At 41.3% G+C, this 21,546-nt stretch overlaps 1 protein-coding gene across 6 annotated transcripts in view; it reads left to right on the forward strand.

Moving 5' to 3' along the window:
* Positions 1-21,546, forward strand: part of babam2 (BRISC and BRCA1 A complex member 2) — a 70,767-nt gene that overhangs the window by 23,022 nt on the left and 26,199 nt on the right. For all 6 annotated transcript variants that reach the window (XM_012814285.3, XM_031580225.2, XM_031580228.2 and 3 more), the window contains exons 5-6: positions 2,318-2,512; positions 3,646-3,720. In XM_012814285.3, the coding sequence (XP_012669739.1) occupies positions 2,318-2,512; positions 3,646-3,720 (270 nt within the window). The remainder of the gene's footprint in view (positions 1-2,317; positions 2,513-3,645; positions 3,721-21,546) is intronic.

The raw sequence follows: 21,546 nt of genomic DNA on the forward strand, positions 1-21,546 counted from the left end.
TTGAAATGTTCACTCTGACATCCTGACTTTATTAAGTAAAGGACAGTAGGACAGTCAGAAATCTGTTGGAATTTTGTTTCTAGACATTGTTTTGCGTCATAGTCACTTGAGTTTATTTCAGTCTTCCCTTGTCCATGTGACAAAACGTCAGCTTGAAGGGAAGAATTTCGAGCAGTGAGGGGGATTTTGGAGAACTCCATGGAAAGTGCTAATTATTTGTATTTTCTGAGCAGATTGGCCTGCCTGTGCCCACTATTTCAGTCAACAGAACTAATGCAAAATGGGATTGTTTCTGTTAATAAGGTCCTTGTGGGAGGAGAGGTAAGTGGAATTGTGAACGGACATTGTGCAACCCACATGCAAGACCAGTGATGCATACAGCAAACCACTCATTCTCCCCTCAGCTTGGAGACCTAACTAACTCATCTGTTACCATATAATGAGGTCTATTTTTGTATTATTAGACATATTTATTTATATCTTACTGATCAAAGAGGAAACCATTCATGATTGGATTGGATGGCAGTAAGTATTGAAACTAACTGGTCATAGCAAACAGTTCCTTATGTCATCACTATGATGCATCAGTGATGTACAGTGATGAGCAAGCAAAGTGCTCCATAGATTATTTGTGTCTATTAATGAACACACCTTTCCTCTAACTAGGCTTATTCCAGTAAGTTTTCCAGCCCTGTTCCTCTGTGTTGTTGGCCCATATCTGGCCCAAAAGGAAGGAATTCTGCTGACTTTGCTGTGTGGGAGCTCTGGCACAAGGGGTTAGAGATGAACGAGTCCACATGAGGAACAAGGACGTTGCATTGGTGACACTGCAGTTCAGTTCCACTGAAGAAGAAGAAGAAGAGCAGAATCCATGCTGCCAATCTGGACTGGGTTCAGTAATGGGCACACCGATGCTCAGACAGGGATTCAGACGTCAACCATCAGAGAAAGAAGTTAGCAAAACACGGAAATTGCATTAAAAAACAATCAGTATTTATATCTGTTTTTCAAATGTAAAAGTAAAGCTTAGGTTGAAGGTATTTGGCAGACGCTTTTGTCCAAAGCAACTTATAAAACATTTGAAAGAAGAAAGAAAAACGAAATTAAGAAGAAATGAACCATGATGTACAATGCAAAAATGCATATACCAATCGTAAAATCAGATAACAAAAAAAGCAACATAAATAATAAACACCAAAAATATTATTAGATTCAAAATGGTATGGCTGGTAAAAGGTAAAGGCCAATTTCTGAAAGCTTCTTGAATGTACCAAGGCTTTTGCTGGAATGGACAGCACTAAGGAGGTCTTTGAACTTATGGAGCTATATAAATAAAATTGAATTGAATTGAATTGAATTGAACGAGGTACCACAAATACAAAAGTAATCTCTTGAGAGAGAGGGCAAAGACAACATTGGAAGACCTCAAGTGTGATTTTATTTTTCTCCAAACTGTTCAAGAAGAGGTACGCATACTTAAGGCCAGTTGCATACTTAAGGCCAGATGTTGCAGACTGAACATTGAGCTAACATTGCTTATATACAGCATGGTGAATAGGGCCCCATTGTGATTTTTGGCTAACAGGTGGCACAGATTCATGCCAGTGAAGACAAACACATGGAAATGTATTTCTATATGAGAAAAAAGATATCTACTCTTGGGACTGCTGTATAACCAAACAGATCAATACAATTCAAATGTCGTATGATGTTTTATCTTTAGAACTGCTCTTTCCACATTTCAGAGGTTTCCCTTTGCATTTGACGCATGCGCGATGCTCCTTACCAACCATTCCAATCCCAGCCTTGAGATCTTGCACTGATCCATTCAGCCTCAGGTGGCACCCATCATTGCTGCGTGCTCTTGGGCTAAGATCTCTTTCTTCTGTGCTGTATTATTGATACATTCATGTCGTCTGCTAAAGATGCTCAGCGAAACAAGCACTTGGATTCCTCTATCATTTCTGCTCCTTTTGGTGTTTGTTTACTGCCACATGAGTACATTTGGGGCTCCAGGTTTAATTGCAGTTATCAGGTACAAATCATTGTTTGGGTACAATCAATTGTTGGGTAGATGTTAACAAAAAAATTATAATAATACAAAAAAACTATATAGAAGCAAAAATTGCAAGTGGATTGAATACCTCATGTGTAAACCTAGCCTGAAGGTCTGCATTCTAAATCACCATAGTAACTCTGAATTATCAGTCAATCTTTCCATCTGACCCTCTGTCCTCCCCCATCTCCCCATCCATCTCCTCTCTGCTGACACTCATCTCTTATCTCCCCCGTCTGTTCTTTCCTGTGTGACCTACAGCACTTGTGTGCTTGGGATTCTCAGGACCCCGAATGCCTGGTGCAGCTGGTGAAGGAGCTGCTCCAGCAGTATCACGAGTACCAGTGCCAGCGGCTCCGGGAAAGCTCTCGTCTGCTCTTTGAGTACGACAGCCTGTTGGATGAGCCAGGGTATGGACGCAGCATGGAGGTCTACGCTGGACGCAAAAACAGCTGGGTACGCCCACTGCCTCTGTGTTTCCATGGATACATACACACATACAGAGAGACAGTATTTACCACAGTCATATACACGCACGCAGAGGCCAACAGGCTCAGACTATTCATTGGATCAATTTACTCTTATCCAAGTCAGTTTGGATTGGCATCTCAAGAAATGGAACAAGTGCATACATAACTGATAGATCTCCATTTGGTTTCTTATTGGCCTTGGCATCGAAGGTCCACTGACTAATTTTCTACTTGTCTATGGAATGTGTGAATCTTTTGTAGTCCAACTGAGCAGTGTGGTACCGCAGGCCTACACTGGTGCAAACAGCTTCAGTGAGGTATTGTTAGCTTCTGAAGCATTTTTTTTTTATTCATTTCAAAGATACTCACCAGTCCAGTTATGTTTTGCAAGATAACTTTGGAATCCAGTCAAAAGGTAGAAAGATCCACACCCAACCAAATGTTTTGTCCAGTTTACACATTGTCAGATCTACTTCATGGGCAGGGAAACTCAGTTTTCACTTGAGTCAGGTTAAAAGAACAGAAAGAAGGAGAAGTGAATTTGGGGAAACTGCGTTGTTGATAGTGGTGGGCGTTAAAGTTGCGCCATGGGTGGATGTGGTAAAGGTCACTGTGGTTTGTGGGGTAACAGATAGTGATTTGGTAACTCTTTGGTTTTAAAAACATCTTCCTATTTTTGTAGTATAAAACATTATTTTGTTGAAATTGAGATTGTAATGTATTTATTTCTATTTTTTGACATTCATGTGTGGGTACTAATTCAGAATGAGTCTCTGAACATGTGGGTATGAATCCCTACATAATAATAATACAAAAAAAACCAGCCAAGTCATTTTGATTTTTTTTTTGTTAGTCATCAGTTCTTCCTCCAGTTGACTGATATGGCTACACAAGCAGTGGCCATAGTGAGATGGACAGATAACTGCCTTTTACCTCACATGACATCAACTAAAGCTAAAGCTACTTCTGACTCCTGAACAACTGACCCATAATGAAACATGCTGTTCTTTCACTGACATGCTACTCCTCTTTTGGGTTGCCGTCAGGGGGATGATTGACAGGTGAGATGTGAGACTATGCGGTGGCAATGTAACTCTGTTCATCCCTGTGTTTTTCCAGACGGGGGAGTTCTCTGCTCGCTTCCTGCTTAAGCTCCCTGTGGACTTCAGCAACATCCCCATCTATCTCCTCAAGGTACACACACACACACACACACACACACACACACACACACTTGATTTCATAAACACGTAGATGTAATGACACACATAATAGACAATAATATAACGGACATAAACATGTTTGCATGAGTATTCTTGAACATATATCTGCTAGAGGACAGTGTGTGTCTGTTCTATATTCACATTTTGGTTGGCTGTGTGTGTGTGTGTGTGTGTGTGTGTGTGTGTGTGTGTGTGTGTGTGTGTGTGTGTGTGTGTGTGTGTGTGTGTGTGTGTGTGTGTGTGTGTGTGTGTGTGTGTGTGTGTGTGGTCGCTGGTTGTCAGGGCTGTGAGTTGACTAATCAGCAGGCCGTCACTCTGGATCAGCTCTGAGTTGCATGCTGGCTCCAGGCCGTGTAGTCCCCCACCCCACACACACTCTCTCTCTCTCTCTCCCCCACCCCACACACACTCTCTCTCTCTCTCTCCCCCACCCCACACACACTCTCTCTCTCTCTCTCTCTCTCCACCCCACACACACACACTCTCTCTCTCTCTCTCTCTCTCTCTCCTCCACCCCACACACTCTCTCTCTCTCTCTCTCCTCCACCCCACACACTCTCTCACTCTCTCTCTCTCTCCACCCCACACACACTCTCTCTCTCTCTCCCCCACCCCACACACTCTCTCGCTCTCTCTCTCTCTCTCTCTCCACCCCACACACTCTCTCGCTCTCTCTCTCTCCACCCCACACCCTCTCTCGCTCTCTCTCTCTCTCTCTCTCTACCCCACACACTCTCTCGCTCTCTCTCTCTCCCCCACCCCACACACTCTCTCTCTCTCTCTCTCTCTCTCTCTCTCCCCCACCCCACACACTCTCCTTGAGCTGCCCCCACCCTGCTCTCTCTCTCTCTCTCTCTCCCCCACCCCACACACTCTCCTTGAGCTGCCACCACCCTGCTCTCTCTCTCTCTCTCTCTCTCTCTCCTCTGCTCATCTCTGTGGATTTGTAAATATGTGTGTGTGTGTGTGTGTGTTTGAGGCCTCAGGAGGCCTTTGCTCTATGGCCTTTTCCAGTCTCAGCCATGTTTGTCCTCTCCACTAAAGATGAAATGATGGTTAACATACGGAGAATAGCAGCTATCATCAACATCATACCCTTTGTTGCCATCTTTCAGGGGTGAAACACACACACACACACACACACACACACACACACATACAGACACTGTCCATCCACTAGCCAGCATAGCTGCATTCAACTTAGTTCAGCAGCCAGGATTTTACAGTAATCAGCCTTTCATATTCTTCTGTGTAGCTTTCCTTGCTTATTTTGTGGTGATATCATATCATAGAGATTTGAAGAAGCAGACAGAAGGTGCAGAGGCAGTGAAGGTTGGGTTAGTAGAAGTGTACATGTGGACACACATGTTGACGCGCACACCCCCCCAAAATCGACATGAAACACTCCGGATATTCTGGGGGGAATTATTTGAAATGTTGAATTACCCTAGAGGAAAACGTTCCTGTCAAACAAGAGGCTCATTTCCCAGAGGATTTTGGAAGCCTGAATTCCATCCCCTGGGACAGACCACCTGATGCCACATATCATGTTTGTTGTGAAAACACATTTATGGTAATAGTTACAGCCCAAGCCTCTCGAAGTGATACAGTGTTTACTGAGGCTGCAGTGCAACACTTTAGATGACAACTTCTAACTCCTGAATGTCCAGAGAGAAGAGCCTGAAGGTGGAAATCACATTAAAAGCTTTAACTGTTCATGCTTTTCATTAGTATGGCCTCTGAATGGAGTGGCATCCTCTGGACAATCATGCTTTGAATACATTTTAGCCGTCATCCGGTGAATAGGCCCACTTAAAATAAAGGGTATGCCCTTTGTCCTTGAGTTTACCAATTGCTGGAGATGCTTGGAACCAGCTAATTGTGTTGAAGAGACAGCAGTCTTTGTGCAAATGACCTTCTTAGTCACCTTGCAGACACATAGTGACAAAAGTCAGTAGTTGTTATCCATACGGGCACAGAAGTAATAGCTGATCAAGATTTGATCCTCCTCCTTTCCCCCGCACCCATACACACACACACAATGTATTCTGTGTCACCACCACTCAGTCACTCACATGATGTGTGGCGCTCCAGTGACAGACCCATGGTAACCAGGCAAGTCTTCAACCCTGTGTTTTCTTCTGTAACATTGGGCTGTAGAGGCAACAGCATTCCTCCAGGAACGCTCGTGATCTCCATTCATCAGTTACATCAGCAAGGGTTAGTTTCTGCCCCTCCGTGCTTATTTTTTCACGGGATTGTGTTTAAATGTATCCAGAACATCCAAGAAATACTAAGGATGATTTGCAAAACAAGTATTCATGTAAATAGTTGTTGCTGAATGTTTTACCGTAATCAAAAAAATATAATATATATATACAATATGTTTGTATTCTTTTTTTTATTTTTTGACCCAAATGAAGATTGGGTCAAAATTTTTATTTTAATTTTAATTTTCATCTCCCATCTCACATTCGTCTCCACTAGTTTTAACTTTCTTGCAACCAAATTTTGATTCTGTGCAGTATTAATATAGTTATATAGCATGTAGACGCTATTTGGTAGCTGATAAAAAAAAAAGCCACAGATCTTGCTAAATATAGCTTTGGAGCTGAAAACCCCACTTTTAAAGCAGTGGCAGCAGGGCGTCGAGGAGCCTAACAGATAGGGAGTCTGGTTGTATGGGCCGAAGGGACAAAGAGCTGATGGGAAGGGTCGTCCACAATGACGGGTGCCTTCACAGAGACTGTGTGTGTTGAAGGTGTCTTGGATGGAGGGAAGAGGCAAACCAATGATGGTCTTGGCTGTCTTGACGATCCTTTGTAGCATCTTGCAGTCAGCACTGCTACAGTTTCCATAGCACACAGTGATGGAGTTTGTCTGCACACTCTATGACGCCTCTGTAAAATAGCGTGAGGATGGATGGAGAGAGGCTGTAAGTATAGCCATTGATGTGCTCCAGGTGAGCTTCTCTGCACTGTGTACAATGAGGAACGTGCTGTTCTGGCCATTCTCAACAATGGATCTGTTTATGTGTAGAGGGCTGTCAACTGGATGGGACTTCTTTTTGGTTTAGTCGACGCTGAGAGACAGCCAGCAGCCAGTGTCATCCAATATAGAGGTATTACAGGGTTATTCCAAGCCTTACTGGTGGAGTGGTGGAAGGATGCAAGGGATTGGTGTTAGCCATTCATTAGCTTACCATGAGCACTCATGTAGTTTGTGTTCACTCTAAGAGAGAAACAGGGGACACTTAATCAGTTACCATTTGGCGCAGCTTGTGACAAAATTACACCTAAAATGGGTGTTAATGTGTTGGTACCTTTTCCCCCTCAGATACTAAAATAGTTCTTGCTTAAAGATAATTGGAAGTGTGTAGCATTTACTATAGTGTGGTATAGCCGGAGACAACCATGGTGGAATGCGAACTAAGTGTGTGTGTGTACAATTACAGCATTAGCCACATTTGAACTTTTGAAACCAAACAGTGGGGGCGACAGTGGTACAGTAGGTAGAGAAGTCGTTTAGTAATCAGAAGGTTGCCAGTTCGATTCCCTGTCGAAGCGTCCTTGAGCAAGACACTGAACCCCTAATTGCTCCTGATGTGCAGTGTGCCATCAGTGTAAATGTAAAATGTGTATACATTGTAAGTTGCTTTGGATAAAAGCGTAAAATGTAAATGTAATGAAAACAAAATGCTTCTTGAAGGCGGGTCTCAAAGGGACATTGAAAGTCAGTGTACAGAGAAATATGTAAGTTAGGCTTTGGTCTTGCTTTGTTAGCGCTTCTAGTACACAATTTTAAAGAGCTGTCTCCAGACTGTGACCTTTCATTTCATAATACTGTATTCATGGCTTTTGAGTCTCCGTTTGTAAACATAGTCCTAGTGGACACGGGTCGGGTTAGGGTTAGTCCTGGCAGCATTGTTTAGATTGTAGTAGAGCTTCTTTCTTTATTTCTTTATTTCTTTTTCTTTTTCTTTTTGTGATGCGTGGCTTGCCCTCTGCTCTGCTGTGCCTCTGTGATATTTCCCACAAATATGCAAATTGAGCAGAAACGACTACCCAACTTCAATTATTTTTACTCTAATTATTTTGTTCATTTTTTCCCCCGTCACAACATTGCTTCTTCCCCCACCGTACTCTGATTTTCCAGCGGCATCGGTTGTCAGATGTGGTAGGAGTTGATTGAAGCCCGGGGCATCTTTGTTTTTTCCACTCATTTATTCAGGAGCTTCACACTGTTTTTATGTGTAACCTTTTAAACCCCCTTTTTTCCATCCTCTTTACAATAATAGTGAAATGTAAATGTATAGATTACAATAATAATATTATTTATTTGGACCCCAGCGTGGACTGAGGTATTGAGACAATAGTCTCACAGAGAGGGAGCACAATGATGCCATCACGTGAATTGTATAGATCTGCAAAAAACAATGTCTATCCAAGTCAACTGCGAGTAGGCATAACACAACACATAATCCTGTCCCCTCCCTACTCTCCCTCTGATTGGTCCTTCTCCCCCACACTCGGTTTGGTTAGCTCTAGGAAGACTCCTGGTTGTCCCCATCTTCTTCAGAGAAGAATGATGTTGGCCTCTGTGTCCTTGGGAACCTTCAATGTAGCAGAATTCAGAGCAGAGGGTCTGAATACTTATATAAACGTGATTTTTTTAGTTTTTCCTTTTTAATACATTTTCAAAAATGTCTAAAATCCTGTTTTTGCTCGGACCTTTTGGGGTATAGATTGTAGATTGATGGGGGCGGGGGGGGGGGGGGTATTAATGATTTAAACAATTTTCGCATAAGGCTGCCTCATGACAAAATATAAAAAAGTAAAGGGGTCTAAATACATTCTGAATGTACTGTACCTCCAAAGGCGCAGTTTTGATCCCCATTCTTCTAAGAAATGTATAACCTGAACCGAACACAGTCATTTGATGTTTTTAATTCCTTGGTAACTGTGCTGTTCAGAAGGTTGCTACACTTTCAAATTGGATCCACTGAACTCATTGGCAGAATATATACATTAACTCCACTGAGGACAGCTTGAAACAGAGTGCAGGTGTTAGTATTCTGTAAGGAAATATTGAATGATATTTATTTCTGTTGTATCATTTTTACATTTATTCAGCTTTTATGCAAATGCGTTGGGTGGAAACGGCAAGAGGATACAACTCTTAGGAGTCTCCCCCATGGCTTCCTCTTAACCCTCTCCTGCGTGATGACTATCCATCATGGAAATGTACTCAGGCGGGTTGTTACCTTCCAGGCAGTTCTCTGATCACTTCTTTTCTCTTGACACACCTTGACGACTTCTCCTCACCTCTGCTGTAACCAGGGGGGTGAATTTCTCTGGTAGCTAAACATGCTCTTTGACTCCGCTGTTGAACACATCAATAAGTCACTAGTTTCTATGTCTGGAATGCCCTGAGTCTAAACAATCTAGGACTCATCATGCAGTTGCATGCAGGAAGGATGTGTTTCCCATGGGTTTTGAAGGTATACTCATTCAATGTTATGAACCTTTGCTTAATTAGCATGCTTTCTGATTTGACCCATTCTGATTTTCTGATTTTTTTTGCTTCCTTATTGGTTTGCCATTGTGAGGGTAGTGGTGGTGATGAAATCTTATTGACTCCTTTTGTCAGTGTGCTATCATTCTAGTAGATCGATTAAATTAGGCTGAAGGCTGTTAAATTCAGACAATGTGTTTCAGAAAAAGTTTTTGTTACATTTCTTAAAAATTCTCTTGCTTATTTAATTCTCTTAAATAAAATCCTCTGACAACAGGCAGTCACATGGCAGCCCAAATGAAATGATTGGATGATCTACCTGAAGTCTACCCACCTACTACTTACATGCCAGTAGCCTGCTGGATGACTAGGGTGCCACCAGAGCTAGTTGTGTCTCCAGCAGAGTATCCCTGCCGCCCGGCAGATGTGGAAAACCGTTGCTAAGAGAGTGCCAGTGGTGAAGGAGAACTTCAAAAGTTCAAGGGCTGTGTACCAACAGGCCTCCATGGTTAACAAACACACACTTAGCAGCACAGCCTGATATGGATAAGTCCAGAGGGCAAGCTTGACAGTTAAGTAAAATGACTTACCAGAGGGACAAGAAGCCGGGCAGTTTATTGATGTGGCATCATAACAAGCTATAAACTAGCTCTTCAACCCAATCCAGCCCCAACAGCTCACAAGGTAACGATGGCAAAAACTGAGGGAGTTGAAAGATCTGAAAAGTGAAGCCATGGTTGCTGTATTTGTGTTGGACAGGTAATTATCTGGTTTGCTTTGTTCTAAGGGTAATTTTATATTTTCCTGAACTAGCCTATTAGCCTAATGCTAATGTTAGCTACGCTGTGTAAGCTAGTATACTATGTAGCTATGTCCCTTGTATCTGTGTAACGTTTAAGGGTACGTATTTATCTTTATTTGTGTGTTTTTGTAGTTGTGAGAATGAACATGTGAATGAGACATGAGGTAGTTGGATTTGTTTAGCGATGACAACAATTCACTTCACTCCTCTCCCCTCCTCTCCTCTCCTCTCCCCAATGCTGAATGCTCATCCTTCAGCAGTAGTCAGGCAGTGTGCGTTCATGCGGAGTGGCTTTTGAGTGAAGGGTCTAGGATTTTTTCAGTTGTATATTTAAAAAAAATAGTTTACTCTCGCTGTTCTTGCCTACCCTACCTTTTATGTTCATCCACAGGAGGGACTGAGGAAAGACTCTTGAGTCGAGTTGACACTGAAAACTCCTCTTGAGCAGTAATGCCAGAGCCAAGAGGCTGCAATAAGAGATGACCTTACCTGTGGGTATACACACAGAGAGCTTAGGTTATCCTCAAATTTGAAAAAAAAAATGAGCAAGAAATTAGCCAACATTCAAAGCATCTATCTCATCCTGTTTCTGGCGAACTGAGATAAGATGCTTCTTGTAAGTCTTATCAATCTCTGCACCTGATGACTCTTCCCAAAAACAGCATCCCTGACGGACTGTCTGGCTTCAGCAAAGCCTAGATTAGTGGAATGTAGAGTGACACAAAGCCCTTACGCTGTGGCGCACACCTCTGAATCACAATGTGGAGCTTCAGGACACAATGGGTTACAGCAACCCAGGATGTTTGATAGTCTTGATTGACCCCCGGATTTTTAGTTGTGTGAAGTCTCTTCTTCATTACATTGATATCTATGAAGCACAGATTTTGGTGTTGCTCTTTTCAGTGAAACATTTTTTAATTTAGGATTTTATTTACTTTTTAGGTGTGTTTTTTAGAGGATTTTTTTCTCAGATCCCTCTTTTAATCAACATATGCACACTTTGTACTGTTATCTTACAGCACAGACACTGCTGCTGTGGTATTAGTGGGCACTTTAGAGACTTGGGGGGTTAAGATGGTTCTCAAAAGTTGATTTGGTGCCTTCTCAATGCCTTTTAATCTCTTAGAAGAATTACAGTTTGCCTCCATTACCTAATACCACTACACATCTCTCTCTTGTCACAAACATGGACTATGAGATTTGACAAGGATGTTGATAAGGAGATTGTGGTCATTACATCATCTACTATGACTAACACCCTTCATTAGTAGGGATACAAATAACAGACCCACAGCTGGTTAAAGTGGGAGCATTTGTCTTGTGTTCTTCCTGTCAGGAATCCATTTGAACCAGAGGAAAGAAGGTCTGAGACCAAAATGACACCTGGTCATTCTGCCTGTAGCAAAGAGTCCAATCGAAGAATCGCGGTAGCAGATAGACATATATGAGCATTGACATATTTTCTGCCATTGTCTACAACCTTGTAGATATCCGTTGAAGCAGACAGCACAGGATCAGTCCAGGCCTCTGTGTGCCTGATGTCCACTGTTGTAATCTGTGGCGTGTCTGTGTCCCAGGGTAAGCACTGGCTAAGGGTGCAGTAATCTTAAGAGGTGTAGTATAATTACAGGCTACCCCTGTGTTATTGTTTGCGTATGTGTTTGTGTTTGCTCTGCTGTACACTTGCCTTCTTGAAGCAGACTTGTTCGTGTTGTAATGAAACTGTGTGTTATGTTGAAACATCTTACTTGAGCATGTTCTTTTTTCATGTCACATGGACTCTCAGTTAAAAAATCGAGTTTTAACAAACAATGAGGAAGTAAAGCATTATGCATTAATGGAATGCGTATTATGTTACATGAACATAACAATTACTATCATTTTAATAATAACAATACAGTATTATTATTATTACTAACAAATGTTCAATTATATTTTAAAATGCATAGCTTGTAACAAATAAATTAGCATTACAAATTATGTTACGGCCTGTCTGACACTGACTGCGTTGCGCGTTGATGCACGTCTCGCGTAGGCAGTGTGCATGCTCTCTCCTAACCTAACATGGGTGTCGAATTGAAAACCAACCGGTAACGCAGCCAGTGGGCATAAGGCCTAAGAGTAAGAGATTATGTTTCATTTGTCCTTTTGGGCTGATCAAACACCAAATGTGGTACTGCATTCTGGATCTGCAATGGTCTCACCACACTTACAGGCAGGCCAGCTAGAACAGCATTGCAATAGTGGAGGTGAGAAAGGAGCAGGCCTTGCACAAGGAGATGTGTAGCAGATTGTGTGAGAGAATCTGATCTTCTGAATATTAGCATGTAGAGAGTGAACCAACAACACTTTGGATTGTGTGTGAGAGAATCTGATCTTCTGAATATTAGCATGTAGAGAGTGAACCAACAACACTTTGGATTGTGTGTGAGAGAATCTGATCTTCTGAATATTAGCATGTAGAGAGTGAACCAACAACACTTTGGATTGTGTGTGAGAGAATCTGATCTTCTGAATATTAGGGTGTAGAGAGTGAACCAACAACACTTTGAGACTGAAGCCAGATGCTCAGAGAATCTACGTTGGTAATTGATCATAATAATTGGCCCTATTGTTTCTTGTGCTTTTAAGTAGGGTCAGTGCTGATGAGCCAAGTTGAATGTTAATATTTGATGGGCTAGGAGGATTGGCTGGGAATACCAGGAACTCCGTCTTTGAAGGAGACTTTGAAAGACTGAGCTAAAGGTGACGGCCCCTCATCCAATACATTACTGGAGCATGCTGAAATTCATCTGGACAGAAAGAAGTCTCAATATAATGAGCGTGAAGAAATGTTTGGGTGTATTATATAGATATGGGACCTAAAAAAACATGCCAACATGCTAATTACACTATGACTGCTGCTACTTACATTTTTTTTATCAGGTTTGGAACTCAAATGTTCACACACCAGCTGAATTGATCGGTGTGTAGACCTGTTATTTCTAAAAACACAATGCCTCCGCCTGAGTATTTACATTTTTAAAAGAGTATTATTTATCAACATTTAACGATTTAATAGCATTCTGCAATTCTTTCAGGTCTTAAAGATATTCATTTCTTCACATAATAGTGAAGGTTCAATCACAATTTCAAAATAGGCCAGAACCTTTGGTCCCTATACTGTCTTCACTCTTAAAAATCCTTACATGCAGTGTGCCTCAACAGATTGTTTCTTTCAGCCGAAGAGTATATCTATAGAAGCTGAACGAGTAGTCATGAATGCTACGTGTTGGACAGGAACATTAAAAGGAGACTTTTTGCTGACACCACGATAGTGTCTTCCGGTTTGTTTTGCAGGAGTGCACAGATGTATAGAAAATGTGTCAGTGGTTTTTATGCGTAGTTGCATTTCACAAATGTTTCAACATATTTCCTGTAGTGAAACAGGCAAGAGATCGCTCAGCACGCTCGACATGAATGTGTGTGCGCTCATGGGGCCTTTTCTAGGTGGAACGTCAGGATTTCAAAATGCTAAAACATTTGGTGTCTTGTGCCCTTTTTAATGCCATCTGCCCTGAAAATGTATTATCCAGTAAGAAGGCTTGTACAAAAATAAAAAATAAACTGTTACTGATGACAAGAACATTTCCGATGAATCATGCTAGTCCATGGTCTACCTACCCTATAGCACAAAACGTTCTCATTGTATTTGAATCATATCTATAGCTTGACAAATACACACATTTGAACAGAACGTGTGTGAGAGAAAGAGAGAGAGAGACACACACACAGAGAGAAAGAGGGTGAGCGCGAGCATGCACATGTTGGGTGCGTGCCAGAATGAATACGTGTGTGTTCCTTTGTTCTGTGTCTGTATGTTCCGCATGCACATGTGTGTGTGTGTGTTCTGTCTCTGTATGTTCCGCATGCACATGTGTGTGTGTGTGTGTGTTCTGTCTCTGTATGTTCCGCATGCACATGTGTGTGTTCCTTTGTTCTGTGTCTGTATGTTCCGCATGCACATGTGTGTGTGTGTGTTCCTTTGTTCTGTGTCTGTATGTTCCGCATGCACGTGTGTGTGTGTGTTCTGTGTCTGTATGTTCCGCATGCACGTGTGTGTGTTCCTTTGTTCTGTGTCTGTATGTTCCGCATGCACATGTGTGTGTGTGTGTTCTGTGTCTGTATGTTCCGCATGCACATGTGTGTGTGTGTGTTCCTTTGTTCTGTGTCTGTATGTTCCGCATGCACATGTGTGTGTTCTGTCTCTGTATGTTCCGCATGCACATGTGTGTGTGTGTGTTCTGTCTCTGTATGTTCCGCATACACATGTGTGTGTGTGTGTTCCTTTGTTCTGTGTCTGTATGTTCCGCATGCACATGTGTGTGTGTGTTCCTTTGTTCTGTGTCTGTATGTTCCGCATGCACATGTGTGTGTGTGTGTTCTGTGTCTGTATGTTCCGCATGCACATGTGTGTGTTCCTTTGTTCTGTGTCTGTATGTTCCGCATGCACATGTGTGTGTGTGTTCCTTTGTTCTGTGTCTGTATGTTCAGCATGCACGTGTGTGTGTGTATGTGTGTTCTGTGTCTGTATGTTCCGCATGCACATGTGTGTGTTCTGTCTCTGTATGTTCCGCATGCACATGTGTGTTCCTTTGTTCTGTGTCTGTATGTTCCGCATGCACATGTGTGTGTTCCTTTGTTCTGTGTCTGTATGTTCCGCATGCACATGTGTGTGTGTGTGTTCCTTTGTTCTGTGTCTGTATGTTCCGCATGCACATGTGTGTGTGTGTGTGTTCTGTGTCTGTATGTTCCGCATGCACATGTGTGTGTGTGTGTTCCTTTGTTCTGTGTCTGTATGTTCCGCATGCACATGTGTGTGTGTGTGTGTTCTGTGTCTGTATGTTCCGCATGCACATGTGTGTGTGTGTGTGTTCTGTCTCTGTATGTTCCGCATGCACATGTGTGTGTGTGTGTGTGTTCCTTTGTTCTGTGTCTGTATGTTCCGCATGCACAGTCGTGAACACACGGGAGGGCTCAAGAGCAAAGGGATGTGTGACACAGGAGGTTTGGAGCTTTTGGCTATGTTTAAGGCCAAGTGTCCAGTAGCCAATTAGTGAGCTAACTTTGTAATTGATTAAAAACAGGCTTTGAAAGTATTTTCGATTAAAACGGGAACTTACAGATAGGTCTTAATAGGAGGAGGAATCAGGATCCAGATTAGGCTTTTTAGAAAAGGCAACACCACCACATTTAAATGAAGAAATGCTGGGTACAACTCTAGAGACTACCCACAGTTTGAAACGGCAAAAAGGCAAGATGGAATCAAATGTTTGGGCCATGTTGTGGCTTTTAAAAGAGACACCAGGTCAGTTAGGCAGGAGAGTTTAGCATCCTCTCCGTCCATCATCATTTTTATAGTCCACCGAGATCATCTGGCCATAAGCAGAGGTCTTAAGACTGTTTTAAAAAAAGGCATTATGTGCGGTCAATGACCTGCCGCTTCCAACACTAGCTTTGAACAAAGACTCAAAGAGTATATAGTTTAGAGAATAGGTCTCCCAAAGCAATGCAAAACGTCATCGATGAGTTCACTGACTTCCTAGGTACTCTCCTTCCGAGTGTGGACAGACACTAATACTGGAGGGCCTCTGTCTGATGGTTGAAGGCAGCAGGCGTACATTAAAAACAATTGGTCGGTGTTCGGATATATATGTATCGGATGCTACAAGATCATGCACAGTAAAACCATGTGATAACACTAAGTCAATAGTAGGCAGGTCATGTGTCAGAGTACTGACAGATTGGACTAAATTGAAACAGCCAGTTGCATTGAGAAAGTCTCATGAGATGTTGCTAAGGCAACAAACATGAATGGTAAAGTCTCCAACAATTGAAGTTCTGTCTACACTCGGAAGGAGAGTACCTAGGAAGTCGGTGAACTCGTCGCCTAGACGAAATGGACAGGAAAGGCCGGTTTAAATCTCCTAGAACGAGGAAGTGGGGTGAGCTGTCAATCATCTCTATGGGCTCCTCCTAAACTTTGTTTAGAGAAACATTTCCTTGCCACGCCACCGTCACCTTAGTGCTTGCTGTAGGGGACTCACACTTTGGTCTCAGTAAAGCACCTCCAGACTATTTCAATTGTTATTTGCACTATCTAAATCAAATGAAATGGCATGCTGTGAATATTACACTGTTTGAGCTTCTGAGCTATGCTTCTAGGGTGATTTCACACCTATAATAAAGGCTACCACTTCCTCCACTAACACATCCTCATCCTCTCATGGCCAGTTGTTCAGAGACTACCTGACTTCTCATATTCACTTCTGCAGCAGTTGTTAGAGTATTTTTCACTCTGGCGTGTTGTTTTGGAGAGGAACCACCATACGAAGCAATTTGTTGTAACAAGATACGTTTTACTGGTAGATACTGACACAATGCAACTCACCCATCAGACAATCAAGTACAGTCGAGCAAGCTGGAGAATGCATTTTGATCTGATACAGGCAATGCTCAAACTTTTAAGGCCTAATCCAGTGATGTCACTCTGGGCCCCTGGGCCGCCCATCTATCGATCGTAAGATTGTGACATACTGTCTCGTCCACTCTGCACATAGTAATAACACATGATTCTTGTTGTATTTTCCATTTACAGAACTTGTTTTTAATCTGCTGACACATCTTTATTGTCTGAAAGCTTTCCCTTATCTGCGCTGTAGACTGGCAAATAATGTTCTTCTCTAAACTTAGTTTCCACTTGCCCTTTCACACAGCCTTCTGTCCCAGTTTTAACTTGCTGTCTCTGTCTGATTTTTTCATTTGATATACTTCATTTGATACATTTGATAATTCAAATTTATCTTACACAGTGGAATAGTTAGGTGACAGCTCAGGTCAGTGCGTTGTGACCGCCTGGTTGCTCCAGTTCTCATACAGTTATGGTAGCTGGTATAGTTATTGGTATTTTTATTGATGTTAATTGTTCTTATTTTTACTATAACTATATATTTTTACTAATGATATTTCATATTTTTCTACACATTTTGTGTAGACATTCACGCCACTCCTCATTTAAACAGCTAACATACTGTATTTCACCGGATCCTTGAACGTAAGAGTTCATGAACATGTTGGTATTGTTGGTAGTGTGTGTCAGTGAAGTTATCATCGGCAAAGAACTGACACAACATTCAGACATTGTGGCCATAAAAAGGAATCTTCTGGGCTATTTTGCTTGCAGTGTAAGCTTTCCTGGCTTGTTTATAAGAAGGCCTGTAGAATAGTCTAAAGATCACAGGAATTGAGTGGGGAGGACCTAGAACCCACTGGAATTGCTCCCTCCTTTTGTAAAAGCAGAGAGCTATCTAGAGGACAAGCCAGATTTTGGCCCATCTCAGCGTTCACTTGTTGACATTTATCCTAGGGTACAATTATATCATTTGAGGAATGAAATAATGACCCCAGACTAGTTCTGCTGTTTGGTCCTCCACCTGCATGACGAATACTAAAGTATGTTATTGTTTGCATTGCCTTGTGTAGCCCAGTCCCTACCCACACACACAAATACGCCCACGTCTCTCCAAGTCAAGCACTCTGTGGCCTAATGAGAAGGTTTTTCACCTTACTTGACCTAACTTACGTGTTGTTTCAATATGGATATGCCACATGTAATTCATCAGCTTCAATAATCAGGCAACTGCCCAAATCTTCAATGACTCCGCACTTTTCTCTCTCATTTGTCTTGAACATATGTTTGTGTTGCCTTCACTTTGCACATATGCAAGAGTCTGACCTTTGCACCATGTGTGTTGGGCACTGGAGTGAGCTGAGCGGCTGCATGTGTGTTGGGCACTGGAGTGAGCTGCCACTTGAGCTCCTTTGAGATGCTTCTAATGTCCTGCTGGTTTGGCACTGGTGCTAATGTCCCTGAGTTAATGGGGTCCATGCCTCTGGATATGTCAAAGTCCAGTCTGCAGTCTGAAATCCCCTATTGTCTCCTTAACAAAAGGCTTTCCTTTCACAAACGATTGATGATCTGTGGCTGCTTGGTTCCGTGATTGATCTCTTTAGGATTTACACTTTTTTCAATATATGGTCCCGCGCTGGAAATAACCTGCATATGACTGAGCCTGAGCCATCCTGTCTTGGTATACTTCAACTTTTGTTCCCTTTTGTCTCACAACAATCTGCCCATTTAATTGTCCATATGAATGAAGTGGCTAAAGCCTTGTTTTATGTAAGATTTTAAAGAGTGCTTCCAAAGTGCAGTCCAGCTGCAGCTAGACGTACCACATAGCATTGTGTTTATGACTGCCTCATAAATGAGAGAATGAACAAGAATTAAGAAATAAGATAAGATATTTTCTGGTCCAAGAAAAGTGTGTTATCTTGAATGATAACGTTTCTGGCAACAATAGACTATAAAAGTGTATTGTATGTCTTATTCTGAGTGAAAACTTAACGGAGCTCTAGTTTGTAGATATGGTTGCTGTACACTGGTAGGGAGTCCCCCCTCCCCCTTGGCCTTCTCAAACATGTTCATTTAATGATTGCCTTGCCCACTGCAAACATGTCAGAAGATTATCATTCATGGTCCTAGGCTTCTCCCCCTTTAGGCCAGGCAAATTAAGCCTTTTTGGAGCCAATAATAGAATTAATTGTAAAAGAATTTTTTTCAGCATAGATCATTTCTATGAGGTGTCCAGAACAACATACTAAAAGTCCTAAGAAATCCTAGTTGAGGAAATATGTTTAATTCTCATCAATCTGAGATGTGTGCTAATAATGCATGGCAAAAATACACCTCAAAAATGTAATTTTTTTTCCTTTACTCCTATCAAAATGAAACTTTACACAATGAAAGTACCCATGAAAAGTAAAAATTTTTGTATTACAAGTTTCTTTGAAAATGAATTTTAATATGCAAATGAGCTATACACTAATCGAATATGCCCAAAATACATCCAAATAGGCTTATTTTTTTCCTCTACTCCTACCACAATAAAACTTTACATAGTAAAAGTATACATGAAAAGTAACTTTTTTTGTATTACAAGTTTCTTTTTAAATGAATTTAAATATGCACATGAGCATCACACTTATTGAATATGTCCTAATTGCATAGGCAGAAACACCATACCCCTGGCAGGTACTACCAAGCCAGGCAGTTTTCAGGTTAGAGGCCAGTCTAAAAGCAGCATTGCCATCTCCCATTGGCAGTAGGATGATTGGATGAAGATTGGGCCGATGTATTTGTCATACATATGAAGGTGTTTCTGCCTATGGACATATTCAATAAGTGTGGAGCTCATGTGCATATTCAAATTAATTTCAAAAGAAACTTGTAATACAAAAAAAGTTACTTTTCATGTATACTTTTACTATGTAAAGTTTTATTGTGGTAGGAGTAAAGGAAAAAAATAAGCCTATTTGGATGTATTTTGGGCATATTCGATTAGTGTATTGCTCATTTGCATATACAAATTAATTTCAAAAGAAACTTGTAATACAAATTGTTTTACTTTTCATGGGTACTTTCATTGTGTAAAGTTTCATTTTGATAGGAGTAAAGGAAAAAAAATACATTTTTGAGGTGTATTTTTGCCATGCATTATTAGCACACATCTCAGATTGATGAGAATTAAACATATTTCCTCAACTAGGATTTCTTAGGACTTTTAGTATGTTTTTCTGGACACCTCATAGAAATGATCTATGCTGAAAAAAATTCTTTTACAATTAGTCTGTCGTAAAACGCTATTTTGCCTGGACTACTTGGTGCCTCTGTGGGATAGAAGACTACAGTCCAGTCATATGACCACTCAGCATGTCAGAAGATTATCATTCATGGTACTAGGCTTCCAGGGGATCAATTAACAATTAGACTTAAATGTTTAGCATCAATTCCCACACCACACCATAGCACTAAATAAATGCTCAAGAAATGGTTTTCACTGTGAGTGGGAATGGGGTATTTGTGTGTGGATGTGTGTGTGTGTGTGTAGGGAAGGGGTGTAGGTGTTGTTTTTTTTGCTTGAAATGCCCATCCCTACTTCATACAACTTTTAAATGTAGGGATGCACGATACCACTTTTTTACAAACCGATACGAGTACGAGTATTTTTATTTGTGTACTTGCCGATACCGAGTACCGATACCGATACTTTTTAGATTTGGTCTCCATGAAAGTGCAATTAATTTGGAGGCAGATTTTATTTTATCCTCTGCAGATTATGTCAAGCCTATAGTACAAAATTAACAGAAGGCTATCCCAAGCCAAAAATAGACAGAGCTTTCTGGTTTTAACACACAAAAAAAGCCTTCAAACAGACAATATCATCACATTAGACAAAATGCAAATATAACCAGATAAAGGCAATTCAATTTGCTGCATAGTTAACAACACAGTCTGCTTAACAAAAAGTGAACAGAACTATTACTGGATTAGCACAAGAGCACATTTCAGTTACAAAAGGATCAGAAGAATCTCCTGCTCAAGTACACAAACAATCACTTAACCTATGTGGCACTATAAGTCTTTCTCTCTACCTCTCTCTCTCTGTGTGTGCGTGCGCGTTTTTTTCTTTTGCAAGATGTCAGTTAAGATTGGTTGCTTCGGTCTTGCGCCACTAGCATCAGTGAACTCTGTGTACTTAGCACTATGGTGCGTCTTCAGATGTTTAATCAAATTGCTTGTGTTAAACAGAGTACTTTCCTTTCCGCCCCTCGACACCGTAGCAGTGCAGATCTTACACTGTGCCTTACTCCTGTCGTCGTCATTTATCTTAAAATGAGCCCAAATCGCCGTTAAGGCAGCACAACGGAATTGCTAATCGCTAACGAGATGCTAGCAGCTAAATTTAGCGAAACCTGTATACTGAAATACTTTGACACTATGACAAACTTTCCTAACACAATCAAACATCAAGCAAATGCAACACAAGACGGCAAATAAGCTACTTACTAGTCTGGCAGAGAATGGTAGGACAGGTAGGACAATAAATCACATTTTGTGTCAGCATAGCCCGGCCAGTTTGATGCAGTGAAATACTGATGAGTGGTATCGGTGCTTGGTATCGGCAATTCAACAACGAGTACGAGTACGAGTATTTTAACGAAGTATCGGCACCGATACCGATACTGGTATCGGTATCGGTGCATCCCTATTTAAATGGCTTCTTGCGCTCACACCACAATTACTTGGCATGACATAACCAGTTCAATAAACTATGGTTACACAGATGCGGCCAATAAACAGGTTTGTTTTATAAAATGACATAAAATACTGCAATGCAGTTTATATACAGTGCAGTTAATAGTCAGGAAAATACGGTACAACATAGGGAGCGGATAGTAGATAATCGTTTGGCAAAATTCATAAGTAGGCTATTGTAAATAAAATAACTTTATTAAAAGAAGATTATAGCCTACAGCAGTTGCCTATGTGCTCCAGTGAAACCTAATTGCCCAAGATGTTTGGCGTGCTCGTAATATATCTCT

The sequence above is a fragment of the Clupea harengus genome, chromosome 14 (genome assembly GCF_900700415.2).
Source record: "Clupea harengus chromosome 14, Ch_v2.0.2, whole genome shotgun sequence".
Taxonomy (NCBI): domain Eukaryota; kingdom Metazoa; phylum Chordata; class Actinopteri; order Clupeiformes; family Clupeidae; genus Clupea; species Clupea harengus.